This window comes from Dryobates pubescens, chromosome 2 (assembly GCF_014839835.1).
Source record: "Dryobates pubescens isolate bDryPub1 chromosome 2, bDryPub1.pri, whole genome shotgun sequence".
NCBI classification, from domain to species: Eukaryota; Metazoa; Chordata; class Aves; order Piciformes; family Picidae; genus Dryobates; species Dryobates pubescens.
The window spans coordinates 16666224-16689834 of record NC_071613.1 but is presented as its reverse complement, the minus strand read 5'-3'; the positions used below and the strand labels follow the sequence as shown (position 1 = coordinate 16689834).

Below are 23611 nucleotides of genomic sequence, written 5' to 3'. Positions count from 1 at the left end.
GCTAGGATATGGATCTGATGGTGTAGGGCCATGAGAATGATCAGGGGGCTGATCAGAGGGGGGCTGGCAGAGGGAGATGGGGTTGTTCAGCCTGGAGAAGGCTCTGGGGAGACCTAATAACCTTCTAGTACCTGAAAGGGGCCTACAGGAAGGATGGAGAGAGACTGCTTACAAAGGCCTGCAGTGATAGCAAGAGGGGCAATGGCTTCAAACTAGAGAAGAGCATATTTACATTGGATGGTAGGAAAAAGTTCTTTACTATGAGTGTAGTGGAACACTGGAACAGGTTACCCAGAGAGATGGTTGAGGCCCCATCCCTTAAGGTGAGGCTCAGCAGGGCTCTGGGCAACCTGATCTAGTTGAGAATGTCCTTGCTGGCTGCATGGGGGGTTGGACCAGGTGACCTTTGGAGGTCCCTTCCAACCCAAACCATTCTGTGGCTAAAAGCCAGTACGTCTGCTGTGCAGTTTATCCTTGGTGCTGCAGAGTATCTGTATTAATAAAGACTTAATTTCATTTTAATGACTTGCTATTTAGTAGAAAGATTAGTAACTGTAAGACCTGGCTAGAGTAGATGAAGGGTGTTTTTTTAAGGAGTCAAGCCCCAACCCCATACACTTCACTTTCTGTTTGTGTGTATTGTAACCTATCAAATATTCTCAATTTTTGGTAATTTTCAATATTGAGAAAGTATTCTCTGTTTTGCTAAAGCCTTTTAACTTTTTTAATGCAAGAATAGGTAAAGGTCAGACAGCAGGTTTGCTTTCAAACTGTTGTCTGTAATTTTACACAGAAACACCCAGGTTGGAAGGGACCTCCAAAGGTCATCTAGTCCAACCCCTCTGCAGTGAGCAGGGACATGTTTAACTAGATCAGGTTGCCCAGAACCCCATCAAGCTTCACCTTGAATATCTCCAGGGATGGGGCCTCAACCACCTCTATGGGCAACCTGTTCTAGTGCTCCACCTCCCTCATGGTGCAGAACTTGTTCCTAATATCCAATCTAAATCTACTCTATTTTCAAACCCTTGCCTCTCTTCCTATCAGTGCAGGCCTTTGTAAGCAGTCTCTCTCCATCCTTCCTGTAGGCCCCTTTCAGGTACTGGAAAGCTGCTATTAGGTCTCCCCGGAGCCTTCTCTTCTCCAGGCTGAACAACCCCAACTACCTCAGCCTGTCCTCATGGAAGAGGTGCTTCAGCCCCCTGATCATGGTCCTTCTCTGGACCCTCTCCACCAGGTCCATGTCCTTCCTATATTGAGGGCTCTAGAGCTGAATGCAGTACTCCAGGTGAGGTCTTAGCAGAGCAGAGTAGAAGGGCATTAATGCCATCAGCTGGGAGTAAAGAGGAGAGGATAGGTACAAGCTTCATCAGTTGGTAGATGGGATAATGCCAGTTTTAGGAGAAGCTGTGCATCTGTCAGTGAGCTACTCATAGCCAATGTGAATGAAAATTGATCAGCTGTTGAGTTGTGCTCTTTGTCTTGGATAAGTGAATTTTCATAGAGTTGTGTGCTTTTGTGAATGATAATTATTCTTGTTTGCTCTTAACAGGAGCTCACCAGATGTTGTTACTGGCAGTGTTTATAACACCTCTTAACGATATCTCCTCCGACTTCTCAAAGTTTGTGGAGATGATAGAAACAACATTGGACATGGATAAGGTATGGGCTGGTGTTTGGGAAGAACTTCATTTTGCAGCTACAGTTTCTTACTGAACTTTACAATCTGTTCTAATCACTGAATTTAGTTAATCATCTAAACTGTCACTTCAGCCATAGACTATATGAAGACTGTTACTGGTGTGGCAGCTGAGGATCTCTGGAGGCATTCCAAACCTGTCTGGATGTGTACCTGGGTGCTTTACTCTAGGTGATACTTTTCCAGCAGCAGGGAGTATTAGACTACATGATCTTCAGAGATCCCTTCCAGCCTCTACCATTCTGTGAAGAGGACATGCATCCACTGTCTGAAACTAAGTAGCCAATGTGAAAATGCTTTGGGTACTTTGGTACTGGGGAGCTGAAACTATTTTTTAAACAGTTCATCAGTATGAAAAGTGGGGAGGTTATTGTCCTGCTTTTCTGCATGGATCTCAAATCCAACATATGCCTAGCACAATATTGCATATTCCTCTGCTTCTGTAAAGTTCAGTAAACTCAGCTCTATTAGGTAAGGTAACAGGCAATTTTGCCTCTGAGAAGTGATTGACCTAGGTATAAAGACTAACTTTACTTTCTAGTGTAAAGACAAAGCTCCTACAATTAGGAGTTCCTTTGGGGAACTGCTTCAAAGAGCACAGAGCCCAAAAAATTCTGAAGGCAGTGGAACATCTCTGCTGAGGAAAGGCTGAGGGAGCTGGAGCTCTTTAGCTTGGAGAAGAAGAGCCTGAGGGGTGACCTCATTCATGCTGATAAATACGTGAAAGGCAGCGTCAGGAGGATGGAGCCAGGTTCTGCTCAGTGATGTCCAGTGATAGGACAAGGGTCAGTGGGTGCAAGCTGGAGCAGAGGAGGTTCCACATGAACATAAGGAAAAACTTCTTCACTGTGAGGGTGACAAAGCTCTGGAACAGGCTGCCCAGAGAGTCTGTGGAGTCTCCTTCTCTGGAGACATTCAAAACCTGCGTGTTCATGTTCCTGTGTGACCTTCTGTAGGTGGTCCTGCTCTAGCAGGGGGCTTGGTCTGGATGATCTTTTGAGGTCCCTTCCAGCCCCTAACTTTCTGTGATTCTCGGTAAGATGTTTCAGTCATTTGGAAAACTTGGGAGGCTTTTAGGTTTGTCATTGTGTCAGTCATAGCTGACTGTAGAAATAAAAGGTCTGCATGACTGTGTGCCAGGCCTGGCAGTATGGGCAAGGTACTGAACTTCTGGAAACTGCAATGGCTTTAAAATTTTGAACACACAGATATTCTTCTCACAAGGCAGAAGCACTGCATTTTGTCTCTTCTGTGTATGCATTCATCAACTGCTTTTTACTGCTGAAGGAAAGACTGTTTGATTGACATGTTGCTGTAATTTGTGATCTATGCTAATGAAGAAATTTATAGCTTTATACTAGTTACAGACCATCTGTTGATGCAGTTTGTATGCCCTGGGATTGTTTTCTTTAAAACTAACAGCTGGTCTAAGCTTCACCCTTCGTAGTCCAGCTCTTCAAATTTCTTTTCAACTTCTACTTTAAAAATGTTTTGCTGTCCTTCTAAAGAGAATAAGAAGTCAGTTATTTTTAATCAAGTCCCCTAAAATCCTGTGTGTCAGATTTGGGATTTTTTTTTTTCCAGTCAAGATGCTGGAAAACTCTTAACCAGAAGAATAAACCTTGTTCAAATACATGGTGAAACTTGAACTTTGCCTTCAATTCCTCTTCAGGTTTTTAGGGAGTTCAAACAAAACACCCAGCTCTGTTCTGAGTGTGACTGAAGGACAGGTTGTCATAGTAACTAAATTATGTCAATAATCTGTGCCAGTGTTATAAAAGACACATCTGAGTTCAAAAAAACCCTGAATGATGTCAGTAATCCATTCCAATGTTATAAAAAAGAAGCCTCTCAGTTCAAAGAGTGGGGGATGTGGTTATTCATTTACCTATCTGTAATATGAGTTAAGCAGCTGTCACTTCCATTTCTGTCTTTCACAGCATCCTAAATGGCCTTTGAAACTCAGCTTCTCCAACCTCCTCCTCAAGTCAGGGCAACTTCCAAATTTGTTAGTACTTTAGGTATATGGTATTAAAAACACAGCCATTTACACAAGGACTTGTTTTAAGTTTAGCTATCTAGCCTAACATAGTCCCAGATCCTCCTGCTGTCACCCCATTCTTTCTAGCACCTGACTGACATGTGACCCTCTTGGGTCTTAATTTAATTTGCTTTCACTAGAACCCTTTTTGGAGCCCTTTGCATGTCTCCATGTTGGACAACAGTGCTAATACTTTGTTGATTGTAGAAGTTTGCACATTAAAAATGGAGTTGGGCTTGCAAATGGAACTTGATGTTTGCAGGGTTGTGAGAAGCACAAAGCTGGCTGTGGAAGCAGCTGCTGTACCTCCTGACAATGTTTAGCTTGGAAGGAAATATGGATGTCAGCCTTCAAATCACTAGGCTGGAAATGGGTAGGACTTCTGGTGATACTGTGTAGGCTTCTTGTCTCACCTCTTGGGTGTGTTTTGGACAGGAATTACTGTTGCAGAAACTTCTGTTTCCAAAGACTTGTTTTGAAATGCTCTGTCCTGATTAGCTGCCTAAGTCCAGTCTAGCACGCAGATTAAGTGCTTAATTTCCTCTGACTTCCCTTTTTCTCCTGCCTGCTCCTCGGTTATTTGTATGCAAAGAAAAGTGCAGATGACTCCACCTCAGAATGCAGAAGTCTGTTGAATTGGTGCATTGTGCTTGTATGAAGTATATTATTTGAGGGGAAAAGATAGTTTTAAATGTATTTGTTTTGTAATTGAATCAGAGACCAATTATCATCTTGCATGACAAAAATGTTTACATCAGTAAAGTGAATAAATGATGAAGTAAATGAATTTCACAGTGTGTGATCAGGTAGATGATTCTTCTTTTGTCCTGCCTACATTCATGGTCATTTTCTTGTTACTTTTTTCCCTAGGTGGAGAATCATGAATTTCTTGTCAAGGCTTCTTTTGATCCTAATCTGACAGAATTAAGGGAGGTGATGAATGAGCTGGAAGAAAAAATGCAGTCCTTCTTAAAGATTGCAGCCAAAGAACTAGGTAGGGCACGGAACTGCCTTTGATTCTTACCTCCTTCAGAGATCAAGTGGCAAAAGCTGGTCTTGAGGAGTTAAGGGATATTTGTATTATTGTAATAGAGCAGAATCATTAAGGTTGGACATCAAGTCCAACCTTCTACCCAACACCTCCATGACTACTAGGCCATGTCTTCAAGTGCCACATCTACTCATTTTTCACACACCTCCAGGGATGGTGACTCCTCCACCTCTCTGGACAGCCCATTCCAATGCCTGACCACCTTTTTACTAAAGAAATTTTTCCTAATATCCAATTTTATTATTAGTTTGGAGTCACAGTGCAGTCTGTTGAAGACTGAGTGTTTTTTGGTTGATTAGTTGGCTTTTTTGTCCCCTTTTTTAGGATGCTATTGCATATCATCAGAAATGGTCATGTATGTTGCAAGATACTGCAAAAGTCATGTTGTAGCGGTGTAGCTCATCTAACCCTTGCCTAAGTCTAGTTCTGTGTTGCATCCTTTGAGGACTTGCACTGAAACTTTTGGGGTGGATTTTTCCCCCCCTGTGCATTCTCCAGGGTGTCCTTTCAGAATGTGCCACAGGTGAAGCTGGCACAGGTGGTCACGGCTGGGCTTAAGGCTGCAACAGTAAGCTAATGAAACATTTAAATAGTTGTTGGTCCTATACAAAAAATTCCTTGTGCATGAAGCAGGCATGCAAAGAGCAAATTACAAAATAAAATCACAGAATCACCATGGTTGGCTTTGAACTCCACCAGGGTCATTACTACACCAAATAATCACTTTTGAATGCAAATATGACAAGGAAAACTGTCAGCACCATAGTAATTTAAGGTTACACTTTGAAGAAGGTCCTGTATATGTTCAGTGTTTGTTTGTTGTCCATATGAACAAGACACCTGTCTAAAAAGAAGGAAAGACAAGATTATATAGGGATGGAATGAGAAATCTTGCCAGCAGAAGTACACATTAGAAGGATCACAAGACTGGAGCATGCAGTCAATATAGAATGTCCTTGCAGTGTGCTGTGAACATGGCTCACATTTCTGGAGAATATGTAGCAATATAACAGTTGTAGACCTGACTTGAATATGCAGTTTGAGAGCACATCAATAAATCAGTAAACTTCTCTTAGGTCTGGGTGTTTCTCATACCTGCGCAGAACCAAGGTCAGTATACTCAATTGTATATCTAAGAGAAGCTACATCATGCAGACTTGGGGATCAGTGAGCAGAAATGGAGCAGGCTGCAAGAGTTTTGATAATAGTTGGCTTTTGTTTTTCCTTTCTTTTCATCTCAAAGGTTTGGAGGCTGGCAAAAGTATCAAACTGGAGACAAATTCCCAGTTTGGACATCACTTTCGGATAACTTGTAAGGAGGAAAAGGTTCTGCGGAACAATTCAAAGTATGAAATAGTTGATACCCAGAAGAATGGGGTGAAGTTTACTAACAGGTATGAGATCATCTTGGTAGCTTTTCAAGCCTGTTGTGAAAGAAACAAAAGGGTTCCTTTCTTTATGATTATGCTGATAAACTTGTTTCCCCACACATCCGGAATGGCTGAATTTTCACCTTTTTAATTGGCCCACAGATTGAGATGCTGTGCAAGACTGGTAAGAGGGAGGAGTAGTGATACAGTTTCTGTTCAAAGCTGCATTCCCAATTTACTTTGCCAACTGTTAGCTATTTTTGGTCTTTTGACATGGGCTAAGTTCTCTGGTTTAGCTGCAGCTAGTAGCATGATTGCATTCACCATGACTGTTTATACAGGCACTTTCCCAAGCTGCAATAGGAAAATGCTATTTACGTTCGTCACCAAATATGATACGCAGCAGTTTTGTTGGTAACTATCTTTTATTTCAGATCACACAGTAACTTCTGCTCTTCCTATGTACTGGGCTTTGATTCTGTGGCTCTGTAGGTTGAGCTATTAAAAAATTTCAATCTTCAGGCTAATTGCATTGATGCTGTTCCGTGATCTCCTCGCCTGGACAGTAGTTCTGTCACAGGTTAGCCAAGCAAAAACTCTTTTCTGAATTTTTAACTCTTCTAGATCATTTTAGAACAAACTGAGGGCTACCTTGGTCATCACATGTTTCTCTTTTGGTATTTCTTTGGTGTATTTTCTACAGAGCAAACAAAGTAGAAAGTTGTATATAGAGACTCAAATAATAACTTGTGTTGAAGGGCATCTCTTGAGGTAAACTGGTCTAACCCCTCACTCAAAGAAGAACCACCTTGGAAGTTAGATCCTATATCAAAGTTAGATAAGGTAGGTCAAAGTGTTTCCCAGGTGCCCATCTTTCAACCCTTGACCAGGTTGCCTTGGTGAGGCACAAGCTCCCATGCTGAACCACTCCTTGTGAAAGCTTTTCTGGTCAGCTGTAATGCAAATTTTGGTTGCAGTAGCTTGGGGGTTTTCATGGTTTGGTTTTTCTCCTTTTGCCATGCAACTCCAGGAATAGTCTTGTGCCTTTCATATCCAGGCTGACTCCACATTCTCTCAGCCTGCTCAGGCATCTCGCTGAGCCTGTCCTTGCATGCTATATATTCCAGCTCCAGATATTTGTGGTGGCCATCTGCTCCAGGTGGGAAGACAAAACTGGAGTCAGTACTGCAGATGTGCTCTCAGGAGTACTGAGTCGATGGGACGAATCACTTCTTTTGACATGCTGGCTATGTTCTTGCTATTCCAGCCAGTGGGGGCTTGGCCTTTTCTGCTTCAGGGACACACAACTGCCTTGTGGTCAGCTTCTTGTTCACTGGATCCCTCCAGCTTCTTTCATGAATAACTCTTTTATAGGCATTTGGCCCCCAGTCTGTACTGCTGGGTGGACTTTACATTTGCCTGTGCTGAAATTCTTCTTCACCTATTTCTTCAGTCTGTAGATAACCCAATGAACAAGCAGCCCTGTCCTCCAGCCTACTGACAGCTCTCCTTAATATGGTCTTGCACTTTCAGCAAGGCTGTGAACATTTGAGACTGCATTCAGTCCCATCATTCAGGTTGTTAATCAAGCCATAAATAGTACCAGCCCCAGTATCCACCCTAAGAAGTGCTGCTAATGATCAGCCACAGTCAGCAACCTTCAGACAAGATTCTGCAGATCCAGGAGAGAAAACTAGTCTTTAGGTCTCCTGCATGTGTTATATATGGAAGGGTAAAAATAGCAGAGATTAATACATTGTACAGTCTGTTTCAGACAAACCACACTGATACTGCTATATGTGTCAAAACAGTTCCTGCTGGAGTTAGCATCAGGGAAGTGAGTTTGAGAGGGAGATCTTGGCTGACAGACATATCTGAGGAGCACTTCCTACAGGGCAAGGCTGGTTTCAAGCCAGTGATATTACTCATAGTGACTGGTTTTGCTGGTCACTCACTTCCATGGTAATAAATCTTACTCTGAAAAGGAGGGCAAACATACTGCCTCATGCCAACCAGTGTATTTTGTGCCCATTTACTTCAATGAACAAAGTGTGAACTTGAATTTTGTTATAACATTCACTCTGAGGAGGTTTTTTTTTTTTTTTTTCAAAACATCCCTGCATTTGAAACCAGCTTTTTTTCTTTCTTTCTTTTTATTCTAAGTACTTACTTTTATTCTAAGTATGTTATGACTCCAAAGTAGTGAGGAAGTCAGGCTTTTCATTAACTGAAAAGATGGTACTTGGAACCTCTACTCTGTGTCATCTGTTCCTTTCTCTTCTGGAACAAGCCCATAGAACAAACTAATAAAACAGGCTTCTCTGTGCTTATTTAAGCTATAGCTGCTTCGGTAGATGGTACTGGAAGTCCAAGGCTGACTTCAGCTTCCAGTATGGGTGCACTGCTAGGATGTGTTTCATACTCAGTCCTGCAGATTCTGCTCTGTGCTCAGAAATGAGCTTGAGAAGAATAGACACTTGTTTAAACTCTCTCTTGATTTCAACTCACCTTGTTTTGAAGAACCTGTTGTTGGTGACAGTTCACTGAGGTTTTTACTAAATGGAAGAAGTTCAATGCCTTCAGCCCTGCTATGGCTGTTGTAGGGCTAGGACTCTGGGCTAATCACATGGCTGCTTAGCAGTTCTTCTCCACCAGTTCTATAACTGATGACGACATCTTGCAAAAGGCCAGAAATTCAGTTTCAAGACTAGCATAGCTGTAACAGACAGCTACTGGTAAGGTTTTTAAGAATGTGTTTTGCCCTTGTGGGTGATACTCAACTTGGAATTCATCTTACTGGCACCCTGGCGTGGAGGAATTGTAGATCGGTCGCTTTGTGGTCCTCTTGCTGAACCTTGCTGTTGAAACAGATGGGGACAACTGGTATTGAGTCGTAGGTGAGGAGGCCAGCAGCTTTGCACTGTAGCCAAAACCAGACCATCACAGCTTCTAAATATTCTGCTTTTATTCCCAGCAAACTGAGCTCCGTCAATGAGGAATATATAAAGAGCAGAGAAGAGTACGAAGAGGCTCAGGATGCAATTGTTAAGGAAATCATTAATATTGCTTCAGGTGACTATGCCAATATCACTGTGTGTCACTGTCTGGAATGCTGGGAGGATTTGCAGGTAGTTTGTAGATCCTTCTATTGAGAACCCCCCTTACATTCCCCAAGGAATTAGGGTGAGAAGTGAAGTTTGGCTTTTAGACAGTTGTTGACAGTTAAAAATCTATTGTCCTCTGTTGTCAGCCTCTTTCCTGGCATTGCTGCAAGTGTGCAGTGATGGGTGTGTGCAAATGCTCATCCCATAAAAGGAACAAAACATGCCTATAAAGGCCACATCTATCCTTCACCTGCCTCCCTGACTCGCCACCCAAATGGCAGACAAAGTGAAAGGCAAAAGAGGTAAAGGACAAGAGCTTGAGGGAGTGGGTCCTGAGGTCTGTGAAGGATGGTGAGGAATGCATGCAATATAGGATCAAATTAGTTATTGTTAATTGTCTGGTTTAGGGCCCCTCAGTTCAAGAAGGACCTCAGGGAACTGCTTGAAAGAGTCCAGCACATAGCCACAAAAAGTGTGAAGGTAGTGGAACATCTCCCTGCTGAGGAAAGGCTGAGGGAGCTGGAGGTCTTTAGCTTGGAGAGGAGGAGCCTGAGGGGTGACCTCAGTCATGTTGATAAAGATGTGCAGGGCAGTGTCACCCTGGAGGATGAAGCCAGGCTCTGCTCAGTGATGTCCAATGATAGAACAAGAGGCAATGGGTGCAAGCTGGAGCAGAGGAGGTTCCACATGAACATAAGGAAAAAATTCTTCACTATGAGGGTGACAAAGCTCTGGAACAGGCTGCCCAGAGAGTCTGTGGAGTCTCCTTCTCTGGAGACATTCAAAACCTGCGTGTTCATGTTCCTGTGTGACCTTCTGTAGGTGGTCCTGCTCTAGTAGGGGGGTTGGACTGGATGATCTTTCGAAGTCCCTTCCACCCCTTAATGTGTTGTGATTTTGTGGCTCTTTCTGTATCTCTTTGGGTCCCTTCCAACCCCTAAAATCCTGTGATCCTGTGACCTCATCTGGAACATGCATCCTATTCATATAGGTGCTGGATGGTTTACTTCTGTTGACTCCTGTCCCTCATCCCTTTCCCTGGAAAAAAGCCAACAACACAACAAACCCACTAAAACTTCCAAACTGGTGCTGGGGATGCTGGGTCATCTAGTTCAGTTGTCTAGTATCACAGACAGTGTGTCTGACAAACCTCTCTGTACCTTCCTTCACATCAAAACAAATGGTTGCTGTGTCTGGATTGCAAGTGCTGTGTCTCTATTGTCTGCTTGCATGAGCATCAAAATGCAGTGTATTGAGGAAGGAAGCTTACTGCATTTCCAGCCATCTTGCCATTGTGAGCATTTGCCTTCCCATATTAAGATAAGCTGTTTCTCATTGCCTAATGATAAAGCAAAAGATTCAACATGGCTTGACCTCTTCCTCTGTTAGTCTGAAGTCCCTTTGTAGTCAATGCCTGGAAACTTCAGGATTGCATCTTAGACTCTCCTAGAAGGTGGCTGATGTCTTGAACAAAACTGTCTTTTAATGCAGGTGAATTGGTTTTATGGGCTCAGTATAGGCTTTAGGATAACTTTTCAACAAGAGCAGAAACATTCCTGTGGTGATTTTGTGTATCTCTGTTCAAAACCAGGTTATGCAGAGCCAATCCAGACCATGAATGATGTGATAGCTCAGTTGGACGCAGTGGTCAGTTTCGCTCACGTGTCAAACGGGGCTCCGGTGCCCTACGTCCGTCCTGTCATCCTGGAAAAGGGACAAGGAAGGATTGTGCTGAAAGGGGCCAGGCATCCTTGCATTGAAGTACAAGACGAGGTGGCCTTCATCCCCAATGATGTTACATTTGAGAAGGACAAGCAGATGTTCCACATTATTACTGGTAAATGTTTCTGTTCTCTTTCACTTTGTTATTTAGATTGAAGTGTCTCTAGTATTTCCAATAGTGTTATCTTTAAAAGAAGTAAACAAACAAGCAAACAGGTAGTATCCTGGGCTCCATCGAAAGATGGGTGGTCAGCAGGACAAGGGAGGTGATTCTGCCCCTCTGCTGTTCTGAAGCCCCACCTGGAGTACTGGCTCCACCTCTGGACCCCTCAACACAAGACAGACATGGATCTTTTGGAGAGGATCCAGAGAAGGGCAGTGAAGATGATTCAGAGGCCTGGAGCACCTCTTCTCTGAGGACAGGCTGAAGGAATTGGGTCTGTTCAGCCTGGAGAAGAGAAGGCTCCTGGGACACCTTGTAGCAGGCTTCCAGTACCTGAAGGAGGCTACAGGAAAGCTGGCGAGGGATTGTTCATAAGGGCCTGTGGAGAGAGCATGAGGGGCAATGGTGTTAAACTAGAGCAGGGTAGATTTAGACTGGGCATTAGGAAGAAGCTCTTTACTGTGAGGGTGGTGAGACACTGGAACAGGTGGCCCAAAGAAGTTGTGGACACCTCATCCTTGGAAGTGTTGAAGAGCAGGCTGGATGAGGCTTTGAGCAACCTGCTCTAGTGGGAGGTCTAGAAGGGGTGAGAAGTTTGTGATCTTTAAAGTTCCAAATCAAGCCCCTCTGTGAACCCCAAAACTCTATAAAACTCTCTCATAATTTCTCTAATCATTAGAAGGTAAGCATCTGGCCAGTTACCTGATTTTCTGTGTGGGGGGTAAGATTTAGCTCTGGAAAAGATGGGAGGGTATTTGTAAGCTCTTGTTTAATACAGTAAAAAAAAAAGCATCCACAATGTTCTTGTGCAATGCTTCCCTTAGCGGATATTGTATATGTTTGTGCACATAGGCACATATTTCTCATCTTCCAAACAAGTAGTCATGGAATTAGTTGATTGCAGTTATTGTGCACTCTTTGGAGGAAGAGATTGCTAGGTTAGCAGTAGTCATTTTGGGGAAGAATAGCGACTGCTTGGACAATAGGAAATAAGAAATTAGACCTTAGTAGATATGTTCTTTGCTTCAGTGACTGTGACTCCACAAGCCAGGCAACCTCCAGAGCCTGGGAAACCTGAACCTGCTTAAGTGATTTGGAATATTCCACTAGACATCAACTGTAGTCTCCATGCTGGCACATTTTGTAGGCAAAGATTTTAAGCAGTCTCTTTGTTAATGTTTTCTTTATTTAGTGTTAAAGTCACTGTGAAATACAAAATGTGTTTCAATCACTGTACCCTCTCCCCTCTGCCAGTTCTTTGGTGTAATTAAGATCATTCTACTACACAGGAAAACATTTTTTTTTTTTTAGTGTTTATAGATTAAATGGAATTTTAATTTCCATCCAGATGTCCTTGACATACATTCTGAGTAGCTAAAGTGTAAAATTGGGTTTAATGATCAGTTTGCTGGAAAATACCTTTTGTTTCATTTGTACTTCAGTTAAAATTAACTTAATGATATCAGGGTTTGCTGATCCAGAATCCCTTTAGATTGCAATTTAAATCAGTTTCATTAGCTTTTAGCCAGTCTGTAATTTTTAGAGACTAATCATAATTGTTATTTAAAGTGGAAGCAAATAATTTGCCTCTTTGAGCAGCAATATTGATGACACTTAGCTTAAAGCACAGGGCCCTGTGGTTCAGATGACTGCTTATACTTCTGAGAAATTCCCAAACTTTGGAGGTTACAATTAAGAGCACCCTGATGACCCAAAACTAAGCAGGGAAGTTGACACCCCAGAAGGATGAGCTAGCCTCCAGAAACATCTTGACAGGCTGGTCGAGTGGGCAAGAAGGAACTGCATGAAGTTGAATGAAGCCAGGTGTAGGGTTTTGCACCTGGGAACACAGCAGCTCAGCTTGGGAGCCACCCGGTTGAGAGCAGTGCTGTGGAGAGGGACCTGGGGGTCTTGGTGGACAAAAGGCTCAACATGAGTGAGCAGTGTGCTGCAGTGGCAAAGGAAGCTAGCAGGATGCTGAGTTTCATTGATTAGGGTATCCCCAGCAGGGACAAAGGTGTCATTCTCCCACTCTACTCAGTGCTGGGCAGGCTGCACCTTGAGCACTGTGCACAGTTTTGGTCCCTGCTACACAAGAAGGATGCACACAGGCTGGAAAGGGTCCAGAGAAGGGCCACAAGAATGATCAGAGGACTGGAAGCCCTGGCATTTGAAGGAAGGCTGAGAGGACTGGGGAAAAGAAAGGCCTCTAATGCTCTCTGATCCCGTTCCTTTTGGAAAAGCTGCTGTGTTGGAGTGCTGCCAGCCTTAGGAGTAGTGGCTGCGCTGTTAGACAAATCTGCTACCCCTTCCTGGCAAGGGAGTAATAAGTTGCATTGTTCTTTGTTTTAAAGGAGAACAGGCTGTAAATTAAAAGAACTGTAGAACTGTAAAAGATGATGGTGGTTTGCTTGTTTTTTCAATCAGTCTTCAAAATTTCTTTTGTAGGCCCTAACATGGGGGGAAAATCCACTTACATCCGCCAGACAGGAGTGATTGTTCTGATGGCCCAGATTGGGTGTTTTGTACCATGCAGCTCTGCAGAAATCACCATTGTGGATTGTATCCTGGCTCGGGTGGGAGCTGGAGACAGCCAGCTGAAAGGGGTGTCTACTTTCATGGCTGAAATGCTAGAAACTGCTTCAATCCTTAGGTAAGTCCTGTGTTGCTTTGGTTTTGTTGGTTGGGCTTGATGGTGGGAAAGGAGGTGCTCTAAGGAAGACAAATTAAGACTTCATTTTCTCTAGGATCTCAGTAGAGGATCTCAAGTCCTGTTTAGCAGCTTCCTAAGTTCTTGAGGTAGCCTTCTGTTTATTGCAGTGGTCATATAGACCTGCTACTCAGAAGGATAGAGCCAGGCTCTGCTCACTAGTGTGCAGTGATAGGAGAAGGGGCAATGGTTGCAAGCTGCAGCAGGGGAGGTTCCATGTGAACAAAAGGAAAAACTGTCACACTGAGGGTGTCAGAGCCCTGGAGCAGGCTCCCTAGGGGGGGTGTGGAGTCTCCTTCTCTGGAGACATTCAAAGCCTGCCTGTTTGTATTCCTTTGTGACCTTCTGTAGGCGCTCCTCCTCTGGCAGTGGGGTTGGACTGGATGATTCTTAAGGTCACTTACAACTCCTAATATTCTGTGATTCTGTGAGGCCGAAGCCAACAAATTGACAATGAAACAAATTAGGAATGACCACTGTGACACCCTGTGTGCACTTTAGTTGTGTGTCTCTGTGTAAATAGGAAAGTTCTTCTTACTCTTTTCTGCTTAGACATCTACAACATGGCTTGAGGTACTCCCAACATCTGGAGTTAACACTGTTCTAAAATACTCTTGTTTGTAGGACAGCCTCTGAGAACTCCCTGATAATCATTGATGAGCTGGGAAGAGGAACTTCCACCTATGATGGCTTTGGCTTAGCCTGGGCTATTTCAGAATACATTGCTAGCAAAATCCGTGCTTTCTGCATGTTTGCTACACACTTCCACGAGCTGACAGCTCTTGCTGACCAGGTGCCAACGGTAAATAACCTCCATGTCACCGCTCTGACCAGCGATGACACCCTGACCATGCTGTATCGTGTCAAGGAAGGTAAGAGGAGAAAACTTAATGGGGAAAAAAAAACCCAAACCACTTAAAAATACCATGCTGTACCTCAGGCTTTGGGTTTATAATAGATGTGTTCAGTGTATGACAGGAGCTCAGTCCATGCCTGCTGAAGAGAGTCCCAACGGAGAGCCACGAGGATGATCAGGGGACTTGAGCATCTCCCCTGTGAAGAGAGGCTGAGAGCCCTGGAGCTGTTTAGTCTTGAGAGGACTGAAAGGGGATCTGATCACTGTGTGAGGGGTGGGTGTCAAGTGGAGGGGGCCAATTCCTTTTTCATGGTGCATGGTAATTGAACAAGAAACAACAGGTACACACTTGAACACAGAAGATTTCACCTCAACATGAGGAGAAACTTCTTTACAGTGAGGGTCACAGAGCACTGGAACAGGCTGCCCAGAGAGGTGTTGGAGTCTCGTTCTCTGGAGACTTTCAAAACCTTAATCCAACTGCCAAGTCAGGTAGATGTGGTGCAAAAGGACATGGTTTGGCACCAGGCTTAGTAGTTAGGTAATGGTTGGACTTGATGATCTTAAAAGGTATTTTCCAACCCAAGCGATTCAGGTTCTGTCTCACGTCCTGGAGACTGCTCTTTCCTTACTTGAGGATTTCATCTTACAGCCTCAATTGCTGAACTTCATTCCTCATTTTAAAAGCTGTTTTGTCATGTTCACACAGTGCCAAATAATTGCTCATAATAACTCAGTTCAGGGTCAATGCATATTCAGTATGTGTTATCCTGGAACTCTCTCCAGTGTTTCCTGATTTCTTTAGTCAGTTTAGGACTTTTCAGTTCATTCCTCCTGCTGAAATTACTCTTTAATATTCCCTCCAGTGATTAAATTTTTTGTTAGGCTTTTAAAAATAATTTCTGTAATCTCCACAGGCTCTCACTGGACTGTTAAGTGTCTTTAGACTATTGGTAAATGTGTTTTTATTACATCCTGATCTGAGCCTCTCTCAAATGGTACTACCATTCTAGTTCTACTCTTAAGATGTTACTAATTGACTATTTCTTACTCTTGTCTTCTGGTTTTAAGTCTGTGAAACTGCTTCATTTCTTCCCCTTGGATTATTTGTATAATCACATCTAATTTTGTATTTCCCTATGGTTACAATCTTGCAGTTAGGTTTCAAGTACTTCCCTGTAAAGCTGGGAGACTGCTTTGAGCAAGGGGAATCAAAGCATGGCCAGAAGGACTGCTTTCCCCTGGTTTTACTGAGATTCTGCTTAAAGCTGGTTAGACTATCTCTGGCTGCCAGAGTTTTGCTTCTTTTAATTCTGTGTACTTATCTTTTGATACCTTGATTCCTTAGAAGTTCTCTGTTTTCCTCTCTGTGCATGCACTTTTCCTAAGCAGTGCCCATTCTTTGCTTCTGAGTAGTGAATTGCTGTGGCCCTGCTACCAGCTTTGTTGCCCTTCTCTAAATATGCTTCAGCACCTCAATGTCTTTCTTTTAGTGGGGGCCCCAAAACCGAACCCAGTGCTCAAGGTATGGCCTCCCCAGTGCTAAGTACAGGGGAGCAATTACTTCCCTGATTCTGCTGGTCACACTATTCCTGATCCAAACCAGGATGCTGGTGGCTTTCTTGGCCAGCTGGGCACATGATAGCTCATGTTCAGCAGGCTGTCAGTCAGTACCCCCAGGTGACTGCTGGGCGGTTTTCTGACTGCTATGCCCCTAGCCTGGAGCATTGCATGGGGTTGTTGTGACCAAGTAATTAGTATCCATCTACTTAAAACTCTGTCAGATGAGAGAGAGCATTGCAAAATCTTCATCTTAAAACACCTGGTCTAAAATTGAATGTCTTTTGTGTGTGTTCTTGCATTTAGTGCTGTGCTGCTCCACTTTTGGAAGAGTTCTGTTGTTCAGGCAGGGATGTGAATATAGGCAGCTCAGCTACAGCTGTGTTTTGAACCAAGCAGCAAGTTCCATGTAATTTGAAATGTATAACTAAATCTGAATGCATGACAAGGAACACTTATACAATATTTTCACCCCTGCTATCATGCTTCAGGTGTGGCAGAATCACTGGCAGAGGAGTCACAGAAATTATTGTGGGCTCTCTGAGCAAAGGCCTGAGTTAGCTTTGTCTGGGGAGGCAGGTACTTTTAATAGAAAATCAAGAAGACTAATTTCTGTTTAAAAATAGTAATTTCCATTTAGAAACTTCAGAGATTACAAGCTTAGTAAACCAGAAAAAAAAAATCTAAATGCTGTTTTCCTTTACCTGTTGGGGTTTTTTTTCAGTTAGCCAGCATTTAGCAGATGATTAGTTAAAGATCATTTTCCATGGGGAATTAATTTAGTCATAACTCCTTGCCGGAGACCAGAATGAAAAGGATGCAGTAGTATTTGTGGGTGGCCAATCAGAATTGCAGCTGACAGATTGTATCAGAAGGCTTTTGATACTGAAGTGAAAATTATTTTATATAACTGTATAATTGATGTATTTTGAGCAATTCTCAGAACTTTTCTTTTCCAACCAAATGTTATAAGCAGTGTATTAATTGAAGTGAGTGTGAACTTTAAAGCTGAAAGGTTCTGATATAATTAAAAGATAGCTCCTGGGTACTGAGGAGTTGGTACTAATGGAAAGGGGGAGGATGATTGAGAATGGCACATTTAAAACAATGCTATATATATATACACACACATAAATGAATTGAGAAAAAATACATATGAAAAAACAAATCATGCAAATTACAAGATTCTCCAGATTGTGCTGAAGCACTTTAATAAAAACCATTATTCAATTTCATTCAAGAGCTAGAGGGAAATTCTTTCTGCCTGAAGAGTTTTCCCTTTCTCCCTGAAGCACTTTTTGGAGTCCTGCAATTATGGCTGTAAGAGAGCTTGCTTAAATAAGAGCATATTCTTTAGCCTGTGCTATCATCTGTGGTCTGAAAGGTCACCTGGAAAATGTTGGAGAACCGAACTGTCACACGTTTGATTCTTCACAACACACAACTATGGCAAGTTTGTTCCTTTCATCTTGCATCTGGGAAGGAACAGCACCATGGACCAGTATAGGTTGGGCACTGACCTGCTGGAGAGGAGCACAGAGGAGAGGGACCTGGGGGTCCTGCTGCACAGAAGGATGGCCACGAGCCAGCAATGTGCTCAAGAAAGCCAATGGTGTCCTGGGATGGATTAGAAAGGATGTGGCTAGTACATTGAGAGAGGTTTTCCTCCTCTTCTACTCTACCCTGATAAGGCCACATCTGGAATATTGTGTCCAGTTCTGGGCCTCTCAGGGTCAAGAAGACTCTCAGGGATCCACTTGAAAGAGTCTAGCACAGAGCCACAAAGATGCTGAAGGGAGTGGAACATCTTCCTGCTGAGGGAGCTGAGGCTCTTTAGCTTGGGGAAGAGGAGACTGAGGGGTGGCCTTGTTCATGTTTATGAAGATGTGCAGGGCAGTGTCAGGACAAAACCAGGCTCTGTTCAGTGATGTCCAATAACAGGACAAGGGGCAATGGGTGCAAGCTGGAACAGAAAAGATTCCATGTGAACATAAGGAAAAACTTTTTAACTGTGAGGGTGAGAGCTCTGGAACAGGCTGCCCAGGGGGGTTGTGGAGTCTCCTTCTCTGGAGACATTAAAAACCTGCTTGGATGTGTTCCTGTGTGACCTACTGTAGGTGATCCCTGTTCTGGACTGGGTGATCTTTTGAGGTCCCTTCCAACCCCTGACATTCTGTTGATCCCTCTGTATTATCTCTTGAGAATTCTTTCTTGTTTTCTGTGCATCCAGGTGTTTGTGACCAGAGTTTTGGAATACATGTGGCAGAGCTGGCAGCTTTCCCAAAACATGTGATAGAAAGTGCAAGAGAGAAAGCACTGGAGCTGGAGGAGTTTCAAAATATTGGCAAGTCCATGAAATCTGAGGAAGAACCACCAGCCAAGAAATTCTGCAGAGAGAGAGAGGTTTGATATCAAGAATGTTTTATAAAATTCATTTAGCTGGCATAACCCTGGTAAAATAATTTAAGGATTCTGGTATCCCAAAGCTGGAGGATAATTAACTGTAATTAGTATAGGCTGGGAACTGACCTGTTGGAAAGCAGTGAGGGGGAAAAGGACATCGGGGTCTTAGTGGGTGGAAGGTTGACCATGAACCAGCAATGTGCTCTTGTGGCCAAGAAGGCAAATGGCATTCTGGGGTGGATTAGAAAGGCTGTGGTTAGTAGGTCAGAGAGGTTCTCCCCCTTTAATCTGCCCTGGTGAGGCTGCATCCGAAATACTGTGTCCAGTTCTGAGCCCCTCAGTTCAGGAAGGACCTCGGGGAACTGCTTGAAAGAGTCCAGTACAGAAACACAACAATTTTTAGGGGAGTAGAACATCTTCCTTATGAAGAGAGCCTGAGGGAGCTGAGGCTCTTTAGCTTGGAGAGGAGGCTGAGAGGTGACCTCATTCATGTTTATAAATGTGTAAAGGCTGAGTGCCAAGAGGCTGGAGCCAGGCTCTGCTCAGATGCCCAATGACAGGACAAGGGGCAATGGGTGGAAGCTGAGGCATAGGAAGTTCCATGGAAACATGAAGAAATGTTTTTTCCCTCTGAGGGTGACAGAACACTGAAACAGTCTGCTCAGGGGGGTTGTGGAGTCGTCTTTGGAGGTATTCAAAACCTGCCTGGATGTGTTCCTGTGTGACCTGCCCTAGGTGATGCTGCTCTGGCAGGGGGCTTGGACTGGCTGATCCAGCCCCTAACATTCTGTGAACTTCATTTTTCCATAACAAAATTGTTTAGCTGTGAAGCTTGTTAGGAGTTGAAAGGATGTCCCAGTGGTAGTGGGGTTTGGTTGTGGTTCATTTCAACTTAACACAGGCAAGAATGTTATCCTAAGACATATTCCTGAGGATGAGACTTATTCTTTTCTTTTCTTTAAGCTTAATGTTCAGCAGTTGGTATGATTGACATGCAATTGGAGTCATCCAGGGGAGCATGCCTCTAGCTGTCCTGTAGTGTGTTATTTATGCTGTGACCCGAGCCAGAATTTCGTGTTCATTGCTTTTGCTGGCTCATTGCTTTGTATGCAGTGTTTCATGGGACTTAAGTTGCAGCTTTTATTGTAATTGTTTAGATGATTTTTGGCTCTGTAGGTTGGGTTGCTCCTGTTTTTGCTCTCCCTTATTTGAGGGCTCATGGTCTTAAATTGGCATGGCAAACACTTGGAAGAAATACAGCACAGTGTTTTATTCTTGGGTATTTCAGGAGCACATAATATTTCATGCACTCTCTAGGCAGTAGAATGACACCCTTTTAGATGCCATGCACAGTCTGCCTTCCTTAACATCACAGAATCATAGAATGGCCCAGGCCAGAAGGGACCTCCAAAGGTCATCCAGTCTGACCTCCCCACAGTCTGCAGGGACATCCTCAACCAGATCAGGTTGCCCAGAGCCCTGTTGAGCCTCACCTTGAATATATCCAGGGATGGGGCCCTAACCACCTCCCTGGGCAGCCTGTTCCTGTGTTCCACCACCCTCATAGTAAAGAACCTGTTCCTAACATCCAATCTAAATCTGCTCTACTCTAGTTTGAAGCCATTGCCCCTTGTCTTATCACTGCAGGCCTTTGTAAATAGTCTATCCCTATCCTTCCTGTAGCCCCCTTCAGGTACTGGAAGGCTGCCATTAGGTCTCCCTGGAGCCTTCTCTTCTCCAGGCTGAACATCCCCAGCTCCCTCAGCCTTTTGTTGTAGCAGAGGTGCTCCAAGCCCCTGAGGATTTTCCTGGCTCTCCTCTGGACCCTCTTCATCAGGTCCATGTCCTTTCTGTATTGAGGGCTCCAGACCTGTACACAGTACTCCAGATGAGGTCTCACCAGAGCAGAGTGGCAGATTCACCTCTCTGGCTCTGCTGGCCACACATCTTTTGATGCAGCTCGGGATGCCATTGGTCTTGTGGGCTGCAAGCTCACCCTGTCGGCTCATGTCCAGCTTCTTGTCCATCAGCACCCTCAAGTCCTTTTGCACAGGGCTGCTTCCTGACACCTCATCCCCAGGTCTGTATTGATAGTGAGGATCACACTTAGAGGGAAGAGTGCACACTTAGAGGGAAGAGTGTGCTGTCAACATTTCCAAGTCCTTTGGAGATTCCTGCAGTGAAAGCATACTGCATTAATCTTAAATGATAAAATCAAACTAAGAAAACTTTAGTAGAGTTCCAAAATGCAAAAATGCAGAGGACTAGACAATTTTTGCCCAATATTCTGGGCAAATTTTCTGGTACAGGGTGCCTGAATGCTGTTCATTGAAATGTTTCTTTTTGCTATTCAATTCAGATTGTTTAGAAGTTCCACTGTGCCTGTTTGTATAAAAGCATATGCATAAAGCTTAATTATCATCTGTTCTCCTTGGAGACAGCCACTCTTCAGTTGCTTGGTTACAATTTGTTCTTTCCTTTTGCATATTGAAATGTTGGGTTTGATTTACAATTCCTCCAAAAAGTAATTAGTTTGGATAATGCAGCCTCTCTGATGCTGCTATTGCTAGCAATCTTCACCTGACTGTGGTCACACACTGGAATTAAGTGTGGAACACATTCAGGAGCTCTCAGTGTTAAGTATTGTTATTTCTCCTGATCAACTTGTGCTTTTTGCTGATGGATTTAAAGGCCAAAGAACTCCTGATACCAGTGTAAACTGGATTCATAGGATCACAGGATTTTAGGTGTTGGAAGAGACCTCCAAAGATCGAGTTCAACACTCTTCCAGAGCAGTATCACACACAGTATCCCCAAGGTTAGAAGAGACCTCAAAGATCATCAAGTCCAACCTGTCACCACAGACCTCATGACTAGACCCATGGCACCAATTGCCACATCCAATCCCCTCTTGAACACCTCCAGCTCAGGTCACACAGGAACACATCCAGATGGGTCTTGGAAGTCTCCAGAGAAGGAGACTCCACAACCTCTCTGGGCAGCCTGTTCCAGTGCTCTGTGACCCTCACAGTGAAGAAGTTCCTCCTCCTGCTGAGCTGGAATCTCCTGTGCTGGAGTTTCCATCCATTGCCCTTTGTCCTGTCCCAGGGTGCAAGTGAGCAGAGCCTGTCCCCTCCTTCCTGACCCCCAGCCCTCAGATATTTATCATCATTGATTAAATCCCCTCTCAGTCTTCTCCTCTCCAGATGAAAAAGCTCCAGGTCTCTCAGCCTCTTCTCACAGGGCAGTGCTGCAGTCCCTCAGCCATCCTGGTAGGGGGACTGTTCTGTTGTTGGGAACACGACAGTAAGTGCAGAAGTAGCCAGGAGTTGTGCCTGCAGTGAGTTTCTTGTTGATGAATAATAATTTGTTTCTTTGGGGAATTTGGAAGCAAAGTCCTCCTTGTAGTCTGAACTGAACCTCTCTGGTGCTTTGTCGTCTTTTTTTCCCTTCTCCTCCCGTTTCAGAAAGGTGAAAAGATAATTCAGGATTTTCTTTGTCAAGTGAAAGCATTGCCCCTGACAGATATGTCAGAAGAAGACATCAAACTGAAGCTGCAGGAGCTGAGGAATGATGTGTTGGCAAAGAACAACAGCTTCGTGAACGAAATCATTTCCCGAAAGAAAGTGACTTCCTGAAAGGTGTAAGAACAGCCTGCAGCTCTTTTATATGGCAAGAAGTACCTTTTCTTCCCTTGTCTGGGAGCTTTATGATACTTGTACTGATTTATGTAGGCTTTTTTTTAACTCTTGGATTGTAGTTATTTCATTAAAACAAAAAAAGCCCTCATGAATAATTCTGAGCACGTTCTGTGCCGGATTCCTGCTGCTGTTGTGAGCTTTGTGTCCTTATAGAAGTTTTCAATAAAATGCCTTTTTTTTCCAGTCTTGAGAGAATTCCTGACTCTGCAAACAAAATGCAGTCATCTGCCAGAGAAGGCATCCTAGGAAGGTTAACAATTGAGATGGCATAGAACTGGCACAGTGCATGCACAAAATCTTTGCCCCATAGTGTGATTTTTCTGGTGTTATATGACACAGTTACATCAATTCAGCAAAGTTTTACTGACTCCATCAGGAAAAAAAACCAAACAAAGGCATCTCATCCAATTTGTTACCAAATTTTTGCATGTGTACCTGAGTGGAGCTTGGGGTAGGGGGAGATTTTGTTTGTTGGCTGGGTGGTAATGCTTCAGTCAAATACACCACAGGCCTGCTCTTCATGCCTGAGTGCTGGTAACTCTTGCATATTTTGGTGGGTTTGTAATGTGAGCAGAGGCTGGGGGTGAGGTTACAGTTTAACTGGAGCCTTTGAGTTGGTCATGCTTTGTGGGAAAGAAAGAATGCATTGATTTGTATGTAATGTACTCCTGGCACTAGGACAGTTTGAAAGCATCCAGCTGCAAGCTTAGATTCACCTTGAAATGCAGCATTTTTAATTGTAGCTCACAAACTGCATCCAATTCCAAACTCCCCAGTTCAAGAAGGACAAGGAACTGCTGGAAAGAGTCCAGCAGAGGGCCACTAAGATGTTGAGGGGACTGGAACATCTGCCTTATGAGGAAAGGCTGAAAGCTGGGGCTGTTTAGCCTGGAGAAGAGCAGACTGGGGGGAAATCTCATTCATGCTGATCAGTAGCTAAAGGGGGTGAGTGTCAGAAGGATGGACCCAGGCTCTTCTTGGTGTCCAGTGACAGTACAAGGGGCAGGGGACACCAACAGGAGGTTCCACATAGACACAAGGAAACAATTCTGCACTTTGAGGGTGGCAGAGCACTGAAAGAGGGGAAAAAAGTAAAGGCTTGTTTGAGAGGTTTGGGGTCTGTGTAACACCTTTTTGGTCTTTAAATTTGAATGCATTCTACTTTAAAAAGCCAAAAATAGCCTTGCATTTACAAACAGCACAGTTGGGTAGATGTGCTCAGTAGCTGTGT

At 43.7% G+C, this 23611-nt stretch overlaps 1 protein-coding gene across 1 annotated transcript in view; it reads left to right on the top strand.

Moving 5' to 3' along the window:
* The window catches only part of MSH2 (mutS homolog 2), a 53578-nt gene extending 31027 nt beyond the window's left edge, over positions 1–22551 (top strand). Inside the window, exons 8-16 of the mRNA XM_054171147.1 lie at positions 1553–1662; positions 4611–4734; positions 6035–6185; positions 9136–9233; positions 10857–11102; positions 13599–13803; positions 14485–14732; positions 18507–18679; positions 22147–22551. Coding sequence (XP_054027122.1) covers positions 1553–1662; positions 4611–4734; positions 6035–6185; positions 9136–9233; positions 10857–11102; positions 13599–13803; positions 14485–14732; positions 18507–18679; positions 22147–22317 — 1526 coding nt within the window. The 3' untranslated portion in view covers positions 22318–22551. The remainder of the gene's footprint in view (positions 1–1552; positions 1663–4610; positions 4735–6034; positions 6186–9135; positions 9234–10856; positions 11103–13598; positions 13804–14484; positions 14733–18506; positions 18680–22146) is intronic.
* The last annotated feature ends 1060 nt before the right edge of the window (positions 22552–23611 follow it).